Here is an 18,285-nt window from a genome sequence, read left to right on the forward strand (position 1 = left end):
ACACTAAATCTTCGTTTCGGACCTACAGACTAAGCAGCTGCACAGTTCACTGCTGGTAATGACGCCTGCGATTGAAGGTATTGAGAGAACTGTTTAAACTGATGGACCTAATAATGAAGAACTTGAGTTGTTTCATTCCTTGATGGCGAAAGCTGGTTGTGGGACATGCAGGGACCTGCCAAACTGATGTGCCGATGGAGGCTGGTACATTTGATTGCGGACTTTCACTTACAGTGTCCACCAGCTCCGGTTTTGTTGAACCACGCGTGATAGGGCCAGAATGTCCTTAGGGCTAAGTTTCAGGCGCTTGTGTACTCCGTATATCCGACAATAACCACAGGAGGCAAAGATGGATAGTTCTCTCGAAGATGCTTTAAGAATTCACAATCTCCCTGGGGTTGGCCAGTTTTATATGAGGAGAGCAAGCGGGAACCTCCCGAGAACTCCTTGAACTGGGTTTCCATTGCCTAGAGCTGGCATGGCTGAATTGTCAATGCATGTAGGTTGCAAACGATTGAATCTCGATGAAGAAAACCATCTTAGGCTGCGGAAAATTTAAACTGCAAATACTTGTCAAGTTGGTGAACGAGTTTGACACTGCGGCTCCTTGGTCGTCTGATTGGCTCCCCATACCCATACCACTTTTTGTGCTTCATAGCAATCTTACTATCAAGCCTCAGATGGGAAGTTGTGCAAAATGGTTGCGTGACGAGTAGAATTGCTGCACCTGATTGGCAGAGCCGTTAATTAATTGTTCGGTCAATTCGCTCACAGCTTGCTGGAAGAGCTGTGGGCAGAAGTCTCGATGGAGTGTTCCGTCGGCATATGGTCCCAAACCTTCTCAGTGTCGACTTTTGTTTGACCTTGGTATAGAATCAAATGCGTGACCAAAGACCCCAGATATGCGATGCGGGTACACCAAACAGAAAGGCACTCCAAAAACCGTGAAATATTATTAGTCGTCAATACGGTATGCTCCAGCTGTCCCTCAGTCATTGCGAGCCACTGACGGTAATTTGCCGAATGGCCAATGCAGGGCGGCCACTTGAAGTACCCTTTAGCTCTGCCAAAGTACTGCTTGTACCATCTCAACTGAGCACTTTGTTGCCAAAACGGACGGTGAAGGTGAAGAACCTTGTGCCTGGGGGCGCCGCCTCTTGCCAGCAAAGACTCAATTTGGATCCATCTAGCCAACCCATGCCCAACGCAAGTCCTGTCCCCTCTTGCCCCCACTCGCCTGCACCTGGTCCCAGGCTCTGTGACTCCTCGAGACAGAAGGACGAAGTCTGAGACCCCTGGTAAGCTTTGTTGGCGCCTTGCCTTTACTGAGTGGCTTCCATGCCGGTATTATGCACTCAACTATGTCGTTTCTCGCTTGACAGGCTTTCTTTCTCGTCTGCTGTTCTTCTTTTTTTGTGTTTCTTTCTTTTCGTCAAATATTCTTGTGGAGGGTTTTAGCGGCGTTACTGAAGGATTGTCAAATCTGACATTTCGGATTGGACACCTCAACTCCATTCTCCAACCAAACTTCTCTGCAAAATTTTGATTTCCCTCTCTCCCCTAACCGCCGTACGCGAAACAAGAGCAGCGTAGACCAAGATCGAAATAGAAGCGGTAAGTATAGTTATATGGACAATTGCCTGCTATGAATAATTCCCGCCAGTTTTTGCGTGGTCGACACTCCTGCGAAGGAGTAAGCGCAGGCAAGGGACATCTAGAGGCGCCTATCTCGGTACTGTTGCGACCGGCGGACCATTTCATGCTCTCTGGTGATACGATTTGGTCGTCTTCCCATCACATCGCATGGGGATGATTCTCTGTCCTGTAACCAGATGATCCTCGGCGCTGTGGTTCTGCTTCGTCATGGCCTCTTCTGCTCGAGGTAGTGTGGTTCCATCAACCTGTCTTGGTGTGGATTAGTCCAGTCCCAGCCAGCGACGGTGTGATGAAGACCAACCACCGCCAGCAAGGCAGCACCCGAGCCGGGGCCTTTCACAGGCCTGCGTCCGCCCCTGTCATCCGTTGTCTGAACTTTGCCATGGAGGTCTGGCCCAGACCCTTCTTTGGTTGTCCACCAGCAAAGACTGCCTCTGGACACAACTCCCTGCCCATGCAGACCATCCTGACACCCCGCCTCCCAACGTCCTTGTTGTCGGATTTGCTTCTCGCATCTTGAGACTTGGGCTGACCATTCTTTCTCTCCTTTCATGTCTACAGTTGTATAGAAACCGATTCCTCCCTGCCAATTCGGCGTGTACGATTCCCGCGTTTTCCGCCCGCCATGGATGACGTGCGCTTTCGTTCGCAGCAGTCGCCGCGAAACGAAACGCCCATGGCCAGCTTCGTCTCTCCTCCTCGCAACAACGGTCGAATCTCCCAGCAGACCTCCCACGATCAACGGGGCAACATGCCACGCAGATTCACAACTGATTCTGGCCGGGTGCCGACCCTTTCATCAATGACAGCGGCGTTGACCTCGCCCCCTCGAGGGCTTGGGTTGGAACCCACCCCCGATTACAATAATGTTAGTATTTTGAACAGCATGTTGCTTCGGTTCATTCATGTCATGCTTCGTTCTTTCGGAGATCTGTATGCCCATATTCGAGATCACTTGCTAATTGTATCAAATGTAGGCATTGCATAAAGTGCAACTGGTATGTAAATGTCGAACGATCCTATCTCACCGCCTGAGAAGCGGCCGTGAAGCTTGTTCTGTTAATGCTCGCAGACTCGAGCTGCGATGCTTCCCTGGCGTGAAATATATTGTCGCTGACCATATGCCATAGATAGAGCAGAAGAAGCTTGAATATGAGAGAATCCGTGAACAGAGAAGGCGCTTCGAACTGGAGATGCAGCGCCTTGATCAGCAGCAGCGGAGGGAGGCGCAAGAGTTAGCGCAAATGGAGGAAGAAATTCGCATTGCTGGACACCAGTCCGAGCCGACAACACCCCCAGAATACCGTGATAACTCTGGCTTTCCATCTATATTCTCTCGGCCAAATCGTTATTCGACCTCGAGTCTCGCTTCACCTCCAGGATTTAACCGTCCAGCCAGATCTGGATCTCAGTTGACATCTCCGCCGTCTGGCTTGATGCAATCACGGTACGGGTTTGACGAGAGAGCAATGCCCTCTCGTTCAGACCCAAATACCCGGCGCAACAGCGATGATGAAGACAAAGAGGAGGCAGTTCGACAAGACCCGACCAGCCATAGAGCAACCAATGCGTAAGTACTGCCGACTCCTGTGTCTCCACCATGAGCCTCTCATTAGCTGGTCTCTACCAGACTCCGTTGTAGGCTTGTTTTGTTTAAGACTTGCCATTGCTTGCATGCCAATGCTTTCCGCCTCCAGTGAGGTAGTCATGGCCACGTTGAGCAGAGCCGACACCAAATGCCTTTGCTAGGAGTTGAGGACATGACCGAGCCAGCAGGATCGCACTCTAGCCTGTCATGTTCTGTTAGTAGTGAGCTTGCTGCCAGAGACTTGCAGGGTCAGATCTTGATTAGCAACGTATCACTCACATGGAGACATGTGGCTCTTGGTCACTCCTTTAGAGCTGCATCATGGGCCATCATTTTCTGAGTGGGGGTACTCGTTTGATCTCACTTCACACGCTCAACCTGTGAATACCTCTTCGTCCTTGTGTACTTTCTAATGCAATTGCTCTGAAATAGGCTTAACCGGTACTCGATGCCCGTCACCAAGTCACGTAACGGGTTGTATGACATGAATCTTGACCAAACCAACACGACCCGTTTCCTCTTCGGAGACGACGAGCCCAACTCGCTCCCTCGTGGCCGCACACCAGACGATAACTTTCCCACTTTGGTACGGCGAGAGGATCAAATGGTAAGTGCCAATTGGAGTGTACGTATGCAGTGTTTTTCTGAGCGGTTTGCGATTGATGTTTCAGCGACTTGCGCAAGCGGCGAGGGTTCCAGAGGGTCACAGGAGCTTTCGCCTGGCATCTTCCTTGGTGGCGACGACTTTGTTGTTGGAGCCATGAGGAAGAAGTTTAGCAAGAGGCACCGCAGGCCAGCCACTTGACACTTGACGACATCCCTTGACAGCTGGCAATTGGCAGATGACAACCGTCAGCAGCTGCGGATAGCAAAATGCATCCAGATTTCATCTTGGCTTTTTGCTCGCTCCTTCGGTTAAACAGCTCTCTGCTGCTCTGCTTCAGACAGACAAAGGCTCTCTCACCAGGTTTTCGTGTCTGCCGCGTGCTCTTGTTTAACACCTCGCCGCTGTGCCACCAGCAGCTCTTTTATCTACTCTCGTCACCTCTGCTCTCCCGGGGCGTGGATTTTGCAGCTTTTTGTTGCAGGCTTCCTCCGTCTTCAGCATCGTAGCAAGGCCCCTGTCATTATCCTGTGCCATTTGTTTTCATCGTTTATTTTATTACTGCATTTGTTTTCTGACATTCTGCGTTCTATTTCAGCTTTCTGCGTCTTCGGCTGCACTCGATCTTGCTTTGTCCCCGTCACCTGGTCCTGAAAAGTCCAACAGCTGGAACCGTGTTAACCGTCATCGACACCAACAGAGCATGTCGGCGATCAACGGATCGTCATCCAGTAAATCCAACGAAGTTACTACTATTGGTAGCCGACCACAGTCTTTGCGCCATTCACTTGATCTCAAGTACATCTCGGAGAGCTCAGCCGAGCCATCATCTGTCGCCATGTCTCCGCAGAACAGCCACATGGCATCGCCTCCACGGCTCCAGAGTTCTTTCTCGGCCAACGACGTCCCTACTGTTAAGAGCCCTTCAGGGTCGTCTATCATGTCAGGCAACGCCAACAATCACGCCCAACAGCATTTCCACAATCATAACGCTAGCATGGGGCGAATTCCTGCTGGGGTAATGCCGCCTCGCCATACTCGTGAGTTGTCGAGTGACAATAGCATGAATGCCGGCCGAGAACAGCCTAATGGCTTCCAATCGATTCAGTCCGCTCTTCAAGCGAGTGCCGCTCCATTTGGTCCTAGCCTTACCAGTGCACCTCAAATCAGCTCGGCCATGTCTGTTTCTGGGCCCTCCACCACGGCCCCGACAAATTCGTTCAATAACTTTTACTCTCCCGGCGGATTTGGACCCAACGCATCAAACCCCAATGGTAATTTCGGCATGCCATTGATCACATCGGGCATGCAGCAAATGAACATGAACGGCGCCAATGGGGGTAGCATGTATTCCCCCCAGAACTTCACTGGGTACGGGTCAATGCCCTACAACCAAGGCGCTGGTCAACCCCGAGACAGCCAAGCCCGTGTCATCCAGCATCGGCGTCAACTCGACAATGAAGGTAAGCAGTTCACACTCGTCAAAGTCTTCACCACTCCCTGGCTAACCATTTCTCCACAGCTATGTCTCGCTACCAGAATATGCCTCTTGAATCCTTCCGAGGACAGATCTATGAATTGTGTAAGGACCAGCATGGCTGTCGCTATCTTCAAAAGAAGTTGGAGGAACGCAATGCCGACCAGGTTCATATGATTTGGCACGAAACTAACCAGCATGTCATCGAGCTCATGACGGACCCCTTTGGTAATTATTTGTGCCAAAAGCTCCTTGAGTTTTGCAATGACGATGAGCGTACCGTTTTGATTCAGAATGCATCCCAAGATATGGTGCGCATTGCCCTCAACCAGCATGGAACACGAGCATTGCAGAAGATGATTGAATACGTTAGCACCCCGCAGCAGGTGCATCTTATTATTGAAGCTCTCCGATTCCGTGTGGTTGAGCTGATTCAGGACCTCAATGGCAACCATGTCATCCAAAAGTGCCTCAACAAGCTCACTTCGCTTGATGCCCAGTTCATCTTTGATGCTGTTGGCAACAACTGTGTCGAGGTGGGCACTCACAGGCACGGATGTTGTGTCCTGCAGCGCTGCATTGACCATGCCTCCGGCGATCAGAAGCCTTGGCTGGTAGGACGCATCACCGAACATGCACGCGTTCTTGTTCAGGATCCTTTTGGTAATTATGTTGTCCAGTATATCATTGACCTGAATGAGCCAAGCTTCACTGAGCCCATGGTTGCCATGTTCCAAGGGTGCATCAGCCAACTATCTCGACACAAGTTCAGCTCTAATGTCATTGAGAAGTGTTTGCGATGCTCTCAAGCACCGTCCAAGGACATGATTGTGGAAGAACTTCTTGGCCCTCAGGAGATGGAACGTCTTCTTCGCGATTCCTTCGCCAACTACGTTATCCAAACAGCTCTTGAATTTGCCACGCCGCATCAAAAGTATCGTCTGGTTGAATCGATTCGCCCCATCTTACCACAAATTCGCACTACTCCTTACGGCCGCCGCATTCAGGCCAAGGTGTCAGCCTACGACAATCGTGGAAGTGCGAGCTCCAGCGGCCAAGTAACACCTGCAGACAACACTCAGGGTCAGATTCCTCTCCGTCAAGGGCATAGCCGGGGCATATCTGGAAGCTCCTCAATGTTACCTACAAATGGTATCACGAATGGGGGAATGACTGGTCTTGGGACAAACCAAGGCGTACGCCAGAATGTGCCAGCATATGGCAACAACTCTGTCCTGACTGTTTCTGCTTCAACGGTTCCCGCTCCGACGGGATCCGGTCCTGGACAGCAGGCTCAAAGCCAACAGCAACAGCAGCCACAGCCGCAGTTCAACCAAAGAGCGCCGGTTAGTTTCACTGGGTCACATTCTGCAACTGCATCTGCGGATGCCAGCGGTGAGCCTCGCTGGTTGTAAAACCTCTTCATTTCTTTCATATTGCATTGCCACCTACACACGATCCACTTGTACCAACATACGCCATATTCAAAAGTTCTTTTTGATGCGTGTCCCTAGGTGGCGTTCAGCTTCTCATGCAGCACGCTTACGATACTGCCATGATTTAACGACTCTTTACATTATGCGTCGTGTTTGATCGTCATAAATACAACACGAGAACGCCATTGCCTTGTTACCGGCTCAGCCCCTTGAGTCCCGATCAGCACAGCACCTGTGTGACCGTGCTTTTGTGTGTACATTACGAAGGAAAGGAGTTATATAAAAGAAACAGGAGAAAGAAAGGGAAAACAACGAGAGGAAAAGTTCGCTGGCCAGGATTGCCTGCATTGGCATCAACAGATGGCTACATCCTGTATCTGTACACTGATCGCCACGACCAAAGAGCTCCATCACCATAGATGACCCATTATTGCCAGCCGTTGCTATTTGGACGTTATTTTACACATTTCCCCCTTGTCATTTTTGTTATTTATCTTACCAAGCTGTTGCTTCCTTTCTCTGTTGTGAATTTCTACTTTTTTTTTCAGCTGGTTTTGGTGATTTGTCTTCGATTCGGGGATTGGTGGGCTACCAGCGGTGTTGACACGCGGATCGAGGGAAGGGCAAACAGGTATATTACCGGGTTTGGGCATGACTGTTACGACTACGTCATGATTGTATAGCCACCTTATTTTCCTCCCCGGTTTCTTGAATCAACGAATCGCGGATGGAGGTGATAAAAAGTGATATGGACCTGGACTGAAAGTTGGATGGCCGAGGAGGTTTTGCTTCGTTTTGTTATGCATGACCTTTTTGTATGATCTCGGGAGACTATTTGAGAAAATCAAAATAAACGACATTTGCTCTTGCTACTTGGCTATTCTCCAATGTGCTCTGTCCCGTAATTTCATTTCGCTCTGTTCCAGCTAGAGAAAAAAATCCTATGTTGAAACGTTTTCGCCCTCACTTTTCTTGCAGTTGACAAAGTACTTTCAGCAGTGGAGACCGTAGACCACCCAAATTCCCTTCACATATTTGTATAGCAACATGAAGCGAGTGACACGGGGGCACTTATCATTACGGCTCCTACCAGACAGTCTCATCTACAGCGACCTATCATGACAACCGTTTCACCATGTAAACCCATTTGGAGGATCACAACCCAGTTCTCACCACTACCCCACGCAACATCATCACAAGAGACAAGACCTAAGCATGTAATTACCGGAATCATTTCCATTCCAACTATGATTTTGTGTAAGATGAAAGCTACCAAGTCATAATAGCCCTTTTTGTCAACCTTGAACCCCCCTGACCGATGATTCCAAGCATAAACAAACACGCAATGCCGAAAACCACCCCCACCATCCCCAACGCTCCCGTCGTCCTCGTCCCAGCAACACAGACGAGACGCTTATCGGTAACGCCACAGGGAAGTGGTGTTGTGACGCAGCCAAGTCTTTCTGCGGCCGGCCTTGGTCTTGTTGTAGCGGTGGCCCTTGTTGAGACCACGGGACTTCTTGCCGGTGGCAGTGAGGCCACGAGCCTCGCGGTGCTTGTGGACGGGGTTGACGATCCAGTTGATGCGGGGGTCGATGCGGATGGCCTTGTGCTGGGGGTCGACGAGGATGACCTCGTAGTACTTGTAGGTGGAGTCCTGGTTGATCCAGTACGAGTTGAGGACGCGCAAGTTAGCGCAGCGGCGGCCGACACGCTCTTCGGCGGTGGCCTTGAGGGATCGCTGGTACTTGAGCTGGTTCACACCCTGGTTGGTGGGCTTGCCTGTTGGTTGGTCAGCGATTTCTGCTGTGTATCAAAATGACGGTTTTGGCGGTATGAAATTGATATCAAGATCTAGGAGTGTGGTTCTTTTTGGAAAAGATAAAGGGTAGACTTTGTCATGCTCTGTACCACAACTCCATGCTCCTATATCAAGTTCTTTGGCCAGGATTCCCACATACCATAGGTGGCACCCTTAGGGACAGGGCGCTTGCGGCCACCACGGCGGACGCGAATGCGGTAGATGACATAGCCCTGCTTGGCCTTGTATCCCAGGCGGCGGGCCTTGTCGGGGCGCGAAGGGCGAGAGGCGCGGTGAACAACATTCAATTGACGGTACTATATTATGCACTCTCAGCAAAAGTTCAACGAGTGTATAGCACAGATCGAGCGGACGGAAATTCGAATTTCTCTAGTCGGCCAAAAGACACCACGTATATTCTCAGTTCCCCAACGTCACTCATCGAAGACAAATATTTCTTTTGCAATCGACGAGCCGTATCGAAGTTGAACGCGAAAATTTCGACGGCATCTCCAGCCTGGTTTCGAGGCTCGAATGTAGAGGAATCGATTTCCGTCTCGCTCGTCCACGATATGCCATTGAATGGTGGTTGAAATATTTTGGACTTAACGTACTTCCCAGCAGCGCACTCGGAGAAGGAAGCGCATCACATCGGACTGCTTCTTCTTCTGAAGTTCCTCGACATACTTAAGGGCACCCATCTTGGCTGTTCCGGTATCAACGTTAGCTCAAAACAAATATGTGTTAATTCTTTCTTCCTTCGCAATAATGTTCGGCATGCATTGTCGAAGGAGTACTCGAGGTCAATGGGCTGACGAACCGGTTTGTGAGGCAAGATTCCTGTGGTGGGTTAGTAGTGGTGGGAGCAAAGAGTCGAAATTTCGTTCGAGGATTCTCGCACAATATTCCAGGGCTAGGCGGAGGTTGAAAATTGCGAAGCAGTTTGTGTGGGCTAAGCGATGAGCTAGTCCGCCTTGGCCCTAGTCATGCAAGACTTGCCCCTCAGTGCCCTTAGTTTTTGAATGCAGTGAATGGATGGTCGAGGCGCTGAGTCAGCATCAATTGGGTGGGTCCTGCTTGAGCTCACACGACCAGGGCTGGTGGAGCGCAATGGACAAAGGTGAATGTCAGGCCCTCTGCACGTACATCATGATTTGGTGTACTCCATATCTCAGGGTAGTAACATCGCCATTAAGAACTTTCCTCCAAATTTGACAATACATGTATCTTGATACATGGATTTAGATATCATGGAAGCAATTCGGCAGCATCAGACATGGTTTGTAAAATGCTATTGGCAACATCCCCCCATGTTTCTTCTCCCTTGGCAGGCCCCGAATCCTCCAGCAGTTCTAATGCAATCTGGTCAACATCATCCATAACTGCATTTGCTCCATCTCTGGCACCGTTCGGTATGAGGTTTTTCTCAACGAGTTTGATTGAATGCCGCATGAGACTTGCATTTAGCGAATGCAAATCTGCGCCATCTTGCTCCCATCGAGACCAAGTAGGTGTCTCGATGTCACTCCCGTGCTGGCTCAGTCTTTCATAGTCGCTTGTTAGCATACGAAGCTCATCCAAGAGGGCTCTTGCTTTGTCATAACAGGCATTCGTCATTGCAGGCGTCTGTCCCAAGCGGGGGTTGCCAGCGGCAGGCAAAACAAATGCTTCATTGTCTCCTAAGCTTTTGGCCACCAAATCTCTGATGTTTGGCATCTGGTTAGAAGACCTATCGGCCATTAGCACAAGTTCTCTTGGTTTGGTAAAAGATAGCTTACATTCCATGGCAAAGCTCATGTTTGATGAATGCCTTCACATTTTCCGCCAGTGCTTCCACATCGCGTCTTACATCTTGTGCATTTTGCCCTCCCTTTTTAGCTACTTTGATCGAGCTTTTACCACCGTAAATAGAGTATCAGTGAAGAAAATCCGGAGGATTCACGAATTGTCAGAAATACCTCGACATAAGAGAAATTGATGTATCATCGTCCTGTGCTTGCTTGGACCGTGAATGCGCGCTCGTTGAACGCTGTAGCAGCGGGGTGGCGGCTTCGTGTTCGCAATCGTCGTCTGCTAAAACAACTTCTTCAATATCATCTTGGAGGATGTCAGCTTTAATTCCACCTTCAGTGCCATCGTAACTAGGACAGACCATGCTTCAGCAGCTTTCTCTTGCGGGTTAATGGCGCCATTCCTACAAGGAGGCATAGGGATTCCAGTACTGGTGTCTCTCACACCAAGCTAAAGAGCCGGGTTTATCTGACGATATTAGATTGCCACACAAAGGCAGCAGTTTATGTGTGTAAACGAAGATAGATGGTGAGGGGGCGGAGACTACAATTGTCAAGCGAGTGAAAGGAAGGAACCAGGGAAGGAGGCACCTGCCCACCAAGTCTGGCAGCTGGAGACGTTGGCCATACAACAAAACACTAGATAGACAATATTAGGAATCACGGAAGTAAGCATAGCAGAATAATTAATCTATAGCGAGTGGCAACGGATCAAGCAAAAGAAATTGAAGCGCCTTCCAATTTGTATATACTCATAAATCATTGAAGTTGCTCTTAATCTCTAAAATAAGGCCCAAAAGCCACCTGATGCCCAAAAACCACGGTAGCAGAAGAGCGACGAAAGAAGATGTTAAAGAAGCTATAAAAATAAGAAGAAGAAGACGAAGGGAAGTAAATCAAGAACATGTCGCCGAAGAAGCCAAAAATTCTGTCATACACGTCCTCGCCTTACCCAAGTCGTGTGTGTGTCCCTATTCGTTGCATATTAGTTACAGCGTGTGTAATCCTCTTTTGAAAGTTTCTCCCCTTTTCTTTACTCAAGCATCTTTCTGTCTATGAATCTCAGCCTCTCTGGCGTGTGCAAGCAATAAAGCATTCGTCTTCTCTTTGGGTCCCTGATTTTCCCGTCTTTCTTATTGGTGTGAACGCCGAATATCACGTCTCCATGAAACCATAAATGAAACGTGGACATGTAAACTTCACGAACTCAAAATTGCGCTTAAAATTCAACGAGTGAATAGGCCGAGCAATTCGCTCAAAGCCAATACGCCGATGCTCTGATCAGCTGCGAACCCATCGTACCTGTTTGCCTGATACATCCAATCCCATTGTATCATGTTCGCGTCACCTATCGACGAATGGGCAGCGATCAATGCGTGTTCAGAGACAGACTTTGGAATGCAGTAGTCCAGTCATTTTGTGGCGAGATAGGAGATACGCCTGTCGAGTGTGGCGCTGGACTAGGTAGATTCTGTGCCACAGGGTATCGCTGGCGCAGAGACTGAAAGTCTCCTTGCTGACCAAATCCCGCAGAGAATGCCTCTGCGCCTGGAGATAAGCTAGGTGCATACGGCGCAGAGGCGCGAGCATTCCCGAAGGCACCACCACCGTAGGCGTAGTTGTTCGGTGGATATGCCGATGCTGGTGGAACGTTCCGATCACCACCAAACGGCTGCGCAAATGTTGGACGATACCCACGACCAAACGTCTGCGGTGGTTGCTGTTCTTGGCCTTGGGGATTCTGCCGACGTTCGCCTGCGGAAGCACGTCCGACCCCTACGGCCCCAGGCCCGATTCCGCTTGGTGCTTGAATACCCAGAGTTGGGCTGGCGAAAGACGCTGGGTTGATTGCAGACATCCAAATTCTGGTTTTGTAAATCTTGAAGAGATCTGTAACAAGAGAATTGAAGTTGATATAGGAATCGGCAAAGTAGTAAAATGTGAGCTTCTTCCAATCCCTATCCGTATTGATTAGTGATTTCATTCTCTTAGAAGGTGTTGCTGAGTAAGAAAGAATCTGGTACTTACATCTGAAACTCGGCATCAAGAATTTCCATATTAAGGCCATGCTCTTTGACCTTTTGCATACATACTCGTTTGGCCTTGGCTTCCTGGCCCTCTTTTTCACGCAGAGCGTGGACCTCGTGGCTCTGTGCGAGCCGTTTTATGAGCTTTGGTCGAAGCTCTCCCGCGTTTGGCTCCTGAAGATGGTGCTGACTAGGCGGCCCCATGCCACCAACAGCGCTGCTCTGGAGGTTACTAGAAGACGCCATCAGGCCGGCACCCGAGCCTTCTTGTGCCGCAGCGGCGCCCTGCGAGTACATCATGAGCCACTTATAGTGCTCCTCGGCGTAATGCTCTTTCAGCTCCTTGGCCGACTGCCAGTCGACATTGTCTTTAGCAACTGTGCCAAGATCGGTACCACGATCTGCTTCGACAATGACCAAATCACCCGGCTTAACTGTAAGGCCGGTACCCTCTTGAATATAGAACACATCGGCTCTGGCACATTTGAACAACACCACGTGAAGGAGCTGGTTGTGTCTGGGTTGCGCCATACCAAAAACATTGCGATGTGGCGACGGTGGGCGGTTGGTAAATTGGCTCTGAAGACCGAAGTGAGGCGCATAGGGATTACTGAACGTCGGTTGCATAGTATTTGGTAAACCGGCAAGCATTGCTGTCGGCAGCATTAGCATTTGCTCATGTGACTTCACCTTTGGTGACTTACGATTGTTGATGCCTGCTAGGGTAGCACCATCGCCAAACCCTGCGGGAAAGCCTTGAGATACTTGACCCTCGCCTAGCCCGGCAGCATCGAGAGCAGATACAGAATCTGCTATGGAGCTGATTGAGCCTTGTCGGGTTGGCATATTGGCAAATGAATGGCGACGGCTCTGAGAAATGTCCCCACCAAAGAAACCTGGTGAGCTGGACCATAGGGCAGCCTTTTTCAGATTCAAGTTTTCTTGTTTCCGATTGTCCATACCGAGAGGAGTGCGGAAAGCATTAGCACCATACTCGCTCATACGCCGACCAGTTCCTCGCCTGCCAAGGGGATCGATTGAGTCATTGACCTCGTCTAGTTCGTCGACCGCGAAGTCCGACTCCTCTGGGACGGTTTCGTATCCATTTCCAAGGAAGGCTGCTCCGGTAGACGCCCGGGGTCGGATGCGAGCGTTGTTGTATTGCTGTTGGCGCAATATAGCGTTTTCACGGGCGAGCATTTCAATGGCCTTGGATTCGGACATCTGGTGATAAGAGCCTTGTAGAGAATCGGACGGGCTCTCATCGCCGTCGTCTTCAACCTCCTTCACCTTCCCGAGCATTGACCCGTCGTTTGCCATCTCGCTCAGCATGCTAGGTCGAGAAGGCCGGTGTTGCAGAGCGGGGTGTCTGGCTCGTCCCAGGATAGTAGACGAGCTCATTCCACCTGGTGGTGCCGTTTCGGGGTCCATTTGGCCAACCGAATAAGACTGTGATCGGTAGGTCTTTGGTGTAGGGTGTAACGGAATAGCAAATGGGATTTGCGGGTTCGATGTTGGGTCTCTAGAGTTTGGTGACATTTGGTTCAACGCCGAGTCGGGTCCGAAGAAGGAATTGTTGCCTCCCCCTGGCGGGATCGTCGAGGTTGGAGATGGAAGGACCTCGCTCAACCTTGAAGAAGCATCCTTTCGGTCTGCATTCCAAATACCAGTCCCCCAAGCAAAAGCTGACGACGAGCTGGTCGAGCGACCAATAGCCGAAGAGGTGGAATGCGAGCCCCAAGGAACACCACCGGCCTCTGCCGACGGAGTGCTAGGATGCGATCCTGTTGGGGACATGGAACTACTTGCGAAGGAACCCTTGCGAGGGCGATTTAATGGCTGAGAGGTATCGTTGAGCCACGAAGATCGGCGAACTGGCTTGTGAGGCTGAACAGGTGCGGCTTGAGACGCTTCGTTCCGGTGTTCTCCTTCGTCATCCGAGCTTGCCAGTGCCTCCGAATCTGGAGTTGACGTTCGAGCGTTGACCTTTTCCAAAAGCAAGCTTTGACTTGTAGTTGCTCCCGAAGGAAATGAAGCCTGGCCAAGTTTCGACGATGTCCCAGATTTGAGGGAGTGGGAGCTCATGATGTATTATGTTTCTCCCAGATACGCAGCGTCGTGTCAAATATTGTAGTATATCGCAGTCCAAAATCCGTAGATCGAGAATGCCCAGATGGCGGTGGATGATGTGCATGCGATAGTAGGATAATGAGTGAAAAAGAAATCCCTTAGTCTTTCGGTCAGTAAACTGCAACTATTCAGTGCAGGCGGCGGAGCCGATTGTGCTTGTGACCAATAGCCCTTCTCAAGGATACAATCCCTGATGACTGCGGACACCTGCCATAGGTCCTTAGAACGAAAGAACTTACTTTTGCAATAACAATGAACTAGAAATCTTTGGTATATCTAAATGCGCGACAAGATGCTCTAGGTCGTAACCGGTCTGATGAAATTTCGAACTTAGAAACGTCTTGTCTTGGAACAAATTCAAGAGGAACTGAGTAGTGATGAGCTGTCTCTATCGGCAACTCAATATCGGTAGAAGAATACAGGTTGTCGTATGTCGTCAAGAAAGATTAAGAATGGGATGTAGCGGGGGTATAACGAATTCTAAACCAGTGCGCGAGTCTAACCCAGAGTCCGAAAAGGAAAACAAATTCAAAGAATAAGTATAAGGTTTGAAGTCTGGTGCAAATAATGCGCACCCATTCGCAGCCGTAAAAGTAAGTCGCAGAGTTTGATCCGTGTCAGTGCTGCGTGAATATAGTCCTACTTGACGCCCATATTGGGATGCCAGGAGCTACACTGGAAGATTGCGATGCGGCTCCAGCCGTCGCGAAAAGCAGCAGGTGTCGCAAGACAGTGCAGTCAGCTACAAGCACAGTCGATAATTGACTGATCCGACAGGCTCCCGAACGAAATGCTCGGTTGTAGGAAACTAGCGACGGCGTTCCGACTCGTTCTCGCGATGTGTAAAGTGGCGAACAGTCGACCAAGAGCAGCTAGGCAGAGGGACGGCTACTGGAGTGCAGCTCACAAGACGAAGCCTGGTTCGAGATGTCGATGGTTGGTATGGAAAGAAATCGGGCGAGGGGGGCAGGAAAAAAGAACGAAAGAAAAAAAATAAAATCGTCGTTCGCAGGTCAGACTTTGGCGCACTCGTGGTCGACGGACGGGTATCGAACCAAAAACTTTAGAAATTGGGAAATTTAGCACCGCGAGTGTGCAGCACTCTCCCAACTGCTAGTCAATGGTGATGATCAAGAGTGGAGGAGGTGGCAGGTGACCAGCTGACCAAAGCGCCAGACACCAGCCAGGCGACTAAAGTTAGTTACAGAATGGTGCGCTTCAGCGCTCGAATAGCCTGACCTGTCAGTGACCGAGAGTCAAAGGGACGTGTCGTGTCCGGGGTCAGTGCGAGTTCTCTCACACGACAACGAAGATATCCAAGACTTCAGTCCAGTCCAGTCCAGTCTACAGACGGAGGAGGAGAGGTCTGGTCTGGGTGCGCGGGTGCGAGATTGACAGGCGAGCCAAAACGTCAAGTATGGATCGGTACTTGTAGGCAAGAAAGGCAGGCAGTCTACAATTGTCCACTTGTTGAGCTTCTCCACAAACCAGACTGCACTTGACTTTTTGCGCCAGAAATACCAGTCCCTAACAGGTACTTGGTGGACGCACGAGAACAGTCGTACCTCGCTACACCGTGCAACTTGGCCCCCTCGACCTGGGGAGGCAGGGCGTTCGAAATGCGGTAGGTCCTTGAGCTGGTGGCAACGTGAGGTCTTGGCCGAGAGTTGTGATGCGTGGAGCGTGGTGTTTGGTACGCCTGTAGTGTATGTGTGTATTCCTCCGAGCGACAATCTGGCAGTCGAGGCGATAGAGTAGCGACAAAGTGCTACTTTATGACAGACGACGAAGAGCTTGGCGATCCGGTAGGACTGGCCGCTGCGGAGGGTGAATGCTCAGAAACGCAGGTGGGAAGAAGGGGGGGGCCAGGTCCAGGTTCAGGTCAAGGTCCAGTCTTGGTTCTTGGATGGATGGATGCTTCCTTGGGGGTGCACCGGTGAGTGATGAGTGGTGAATGGTGAGTGGTGAGTTTGTGGGTGGTGGTTGGGCAGTTCCAGTCTGGTCGAGAGGCACGATCGGGACGGGACCATCGGCTTGCAAACAGCACCACCAAACAAAATGCGATCAGAATGATCAATGCAAGCAGGTGAGCTGCAACAGTGAGTTGGCCAGCTGCAACAGTGGGGAATCCGTGTCTGATATGCTTTTTGAGTCCCTTCCAGGAGGGGATGGGATATCGAAAGTCTGGAGGCACCAAAACCTGCGGACCCTGCAAGTGGCCAGGAAATTAATTCGAGAAAGGAGACATGGCTGGTCATGACATGGGGGAGGGGGGCAAGGCAAGGCAAGGCATGACATGGCATCAAATGGCATGGCACAGGAGGCGGACGGGACAAGGTATTAGACAGACGCGGGGGAAGCTGTCCAGAAATCGTCAAGCGTCGTTCTGATGCCGCCCATGCCAAGGGAAGTGTGGATGCTAATACAGGCTGGGTACGTCCTCCTGTGCTATGCCGTACTCGAGCTCAGTATCGGTTTCAGTGAAGATGCAAAGCAGCCCTCTACATTAGTACTTGTTGACCAGGTAGTATGGAGCTCTCGGGTGAGAATGTGGAGGCTGATGTGGTCCCAACCTCGAGTCTAGAGTAGACGGTGGTCGAGTGTGGATGCAAATAGTAGAACTGTAAGACTGGAACACAGATCAGCCTCTCCTCCTTTTGCTTGAGCCAACATCTGTTGTTCAACAGAGGAGAAGGATGAGGGTGATACAGTACGACACCCACATGAGAGGAATGACGGATTGAAATGGTGGGCAGCGGCAGCGGCTGTGGGCTTCAGCTTGGCTAGAAATTTAGGACGCCAGTGACCAAAAATTGACAAGTACGCTGTACTTTGATCCAAATTGCCAGGATGTAATACACGTTCAGGAGCTGCAGCTCTTATTCTGCGCGTTGAAGAAGGTCGGCCACATGGGCTTTAACCACGTTCTGGTCATGAGCTGCGAACCAATCTCCAATTAATAGCCAACTCTCGCATCCCAGGGGCGACTGGGCTAAGCAACGTGAATGAAGCAACGCCGGAGCTGCACTTGTGTATCTCTTCTGGCAACAAATGGGCGCCCGTTGACGAATCCCTGAACTTGGATCGCAGACAGACAGACACAGACTCGAGCAACGATGATGATGGTGTGGATGGTGGAGTAGAGGTGGCGCTGGCAAGTGGAAGACAGGGGACCATCCAAACCCCAGTTCCAAAGTCCTCGTCCTCGGAGCTATCAATGATGCCTCCATCTCCACTGCGGCTACTAGCCCAGGCGGTTCCGGGCTCAACTGGTGGCTTGCCATTGAACGCCCCGGCTCACAAGACAGCTTGTAGGCGCTGGAACTGGGCTAGCGGATTGGCCTCTGGGGTTACCTCTGGTCTGGGTATTTGAGTCCCGTGTCTTGGTGGTTGTCTGTGCTGTCATGCATACCACTGTATGTACTCCGTATGATAGTACGTTGCTCACGGATCAAAGCCGTTGCGGTTAATTTGTATGAAATTATCGTAGGTTCGCGGGAATTGAGACGAGGTTTGACTGAGGGTTGCAGTTTGGAGCGCTCTCCTCTCGTCGATAAGTTGGCAACCATTGCCAACCTTGCGTCAAACCGTGCCATTGCATTGGCCAATGCTAGTTAGTGTTTGAAAGTCCGTGACAAGAGCGCCCTCGTTTGTTCCAAGTGTCCCAGGTTTCTGCCAAACTGCCAATCGGAATGTGTCAGTCTGTGGTAGTCAGGTCGCAGCGCATAGACGGTAAGGTAATTTAGGTCTAGCGGGTAAGCTGCGATCATCAGCAT

The 18,285-nt window shown here is 50.5% G+C and overlaps 4 protein-coding genes across 4 annotated transcripts; 1 reads left to right on the top strand and 3 right to left on the bottom strand.

Annotated features, from left to right (window-relative positions):
• Positions 1–2,281: 2,281 nt before the first annotated feature.
• VFPPC_01838 (RNA-binding protein) lies at positions 2,282–6,740 on the top strand (the record flags this gene model as incomplete). Its single annotated transcript, XM_018281596.1, has 6 exons — positions 2,282–2,524; positions 2,634–2,654; positions 2,787–3,226; positions 3,677–3,851; positions 4,447–5,311; positions 5,371–6,740. The coding sequence occupies 6 exons, from the start codon at positions 2,282–2,284 to the stop codon at positions 6,738–6,740; spliced, it is 3,114 nt and encodes a 1,037-aa protein (XP_018150385.1).
• Positions 6,741–8,175: 1,435 nt separating this feature from the next.
• Positions 8,176–9,263, bottom strand: VFPPC_13170 (60S ribosomal protein L15; the record flags this gene model as incomplete). Its single annotated transcript, XM_018290947.1, has 3 exons — positions 8,176–8,543; positions 8,723–8,879; positions 9,177–9,263. 3 exons carry the CDS (start codon positions 9,261–9,263, stop codon positions 8,176–8,178), a joined length of 612 nt encoding a protein of 203 aa, XP_018150386.1.
• Positions 9,264–9,810: 547 nt separating this feature from the next.
• Positions 9,811–10,754, bottom strand: VFPPC_01839 (hypothetical protein; the record flags this gene model as incomplete). Its single annotated transcript, XM_018281597.1, has 4 exons — positions 9,811–10,291; positions 10,341–10,454; positions 10,521–10,659; positions 10,715–10,754. 4 exons carry the CDS (start codon positions 10,752–10,754, stop codon positions 9,811–9,813), a joined length of 774 nt encoding a protein of 257 aa, XP_018150387.1.
• Positions 10,755–11,721: 967 nt separating this feature from the next.
• VFPPC_01840 (PSP1 domain-containing protein) lies at positions 11,722–14,464 on the bottom strand (the record flags this gene model as incomplete). The annotated part of the gene is made up of 3 exons (XM_018281598.1): positions 11,722–12,310; positions 12,381–13,032; positions 13,084–14,464. 3 exons carry the CDS (start codon positions 14,462–14,464, stop codon positions 11,722–11,724), a joined length of 2,622 nt encoding a protein of 873 aa, XP_018150388.1.
• Between the last annotated feature and the right edge of the window lie 3,821 nt (positions 14,465–18,285).

The sequence above is a fragment of the Pochonia chlamydosporia genome, chromosome 1 (assembly GCF_001653235.2).
Source record: "Pochonia chlamydosporia 170 chromosome 1, whole genome shotgun sequence".
NCBI lineage: Eukaryota > Fungi > Ascomycota > Sordariomycetes > Hypocreales > Clavicipitaceae > Pochonia > Pochonia chlamydosporia.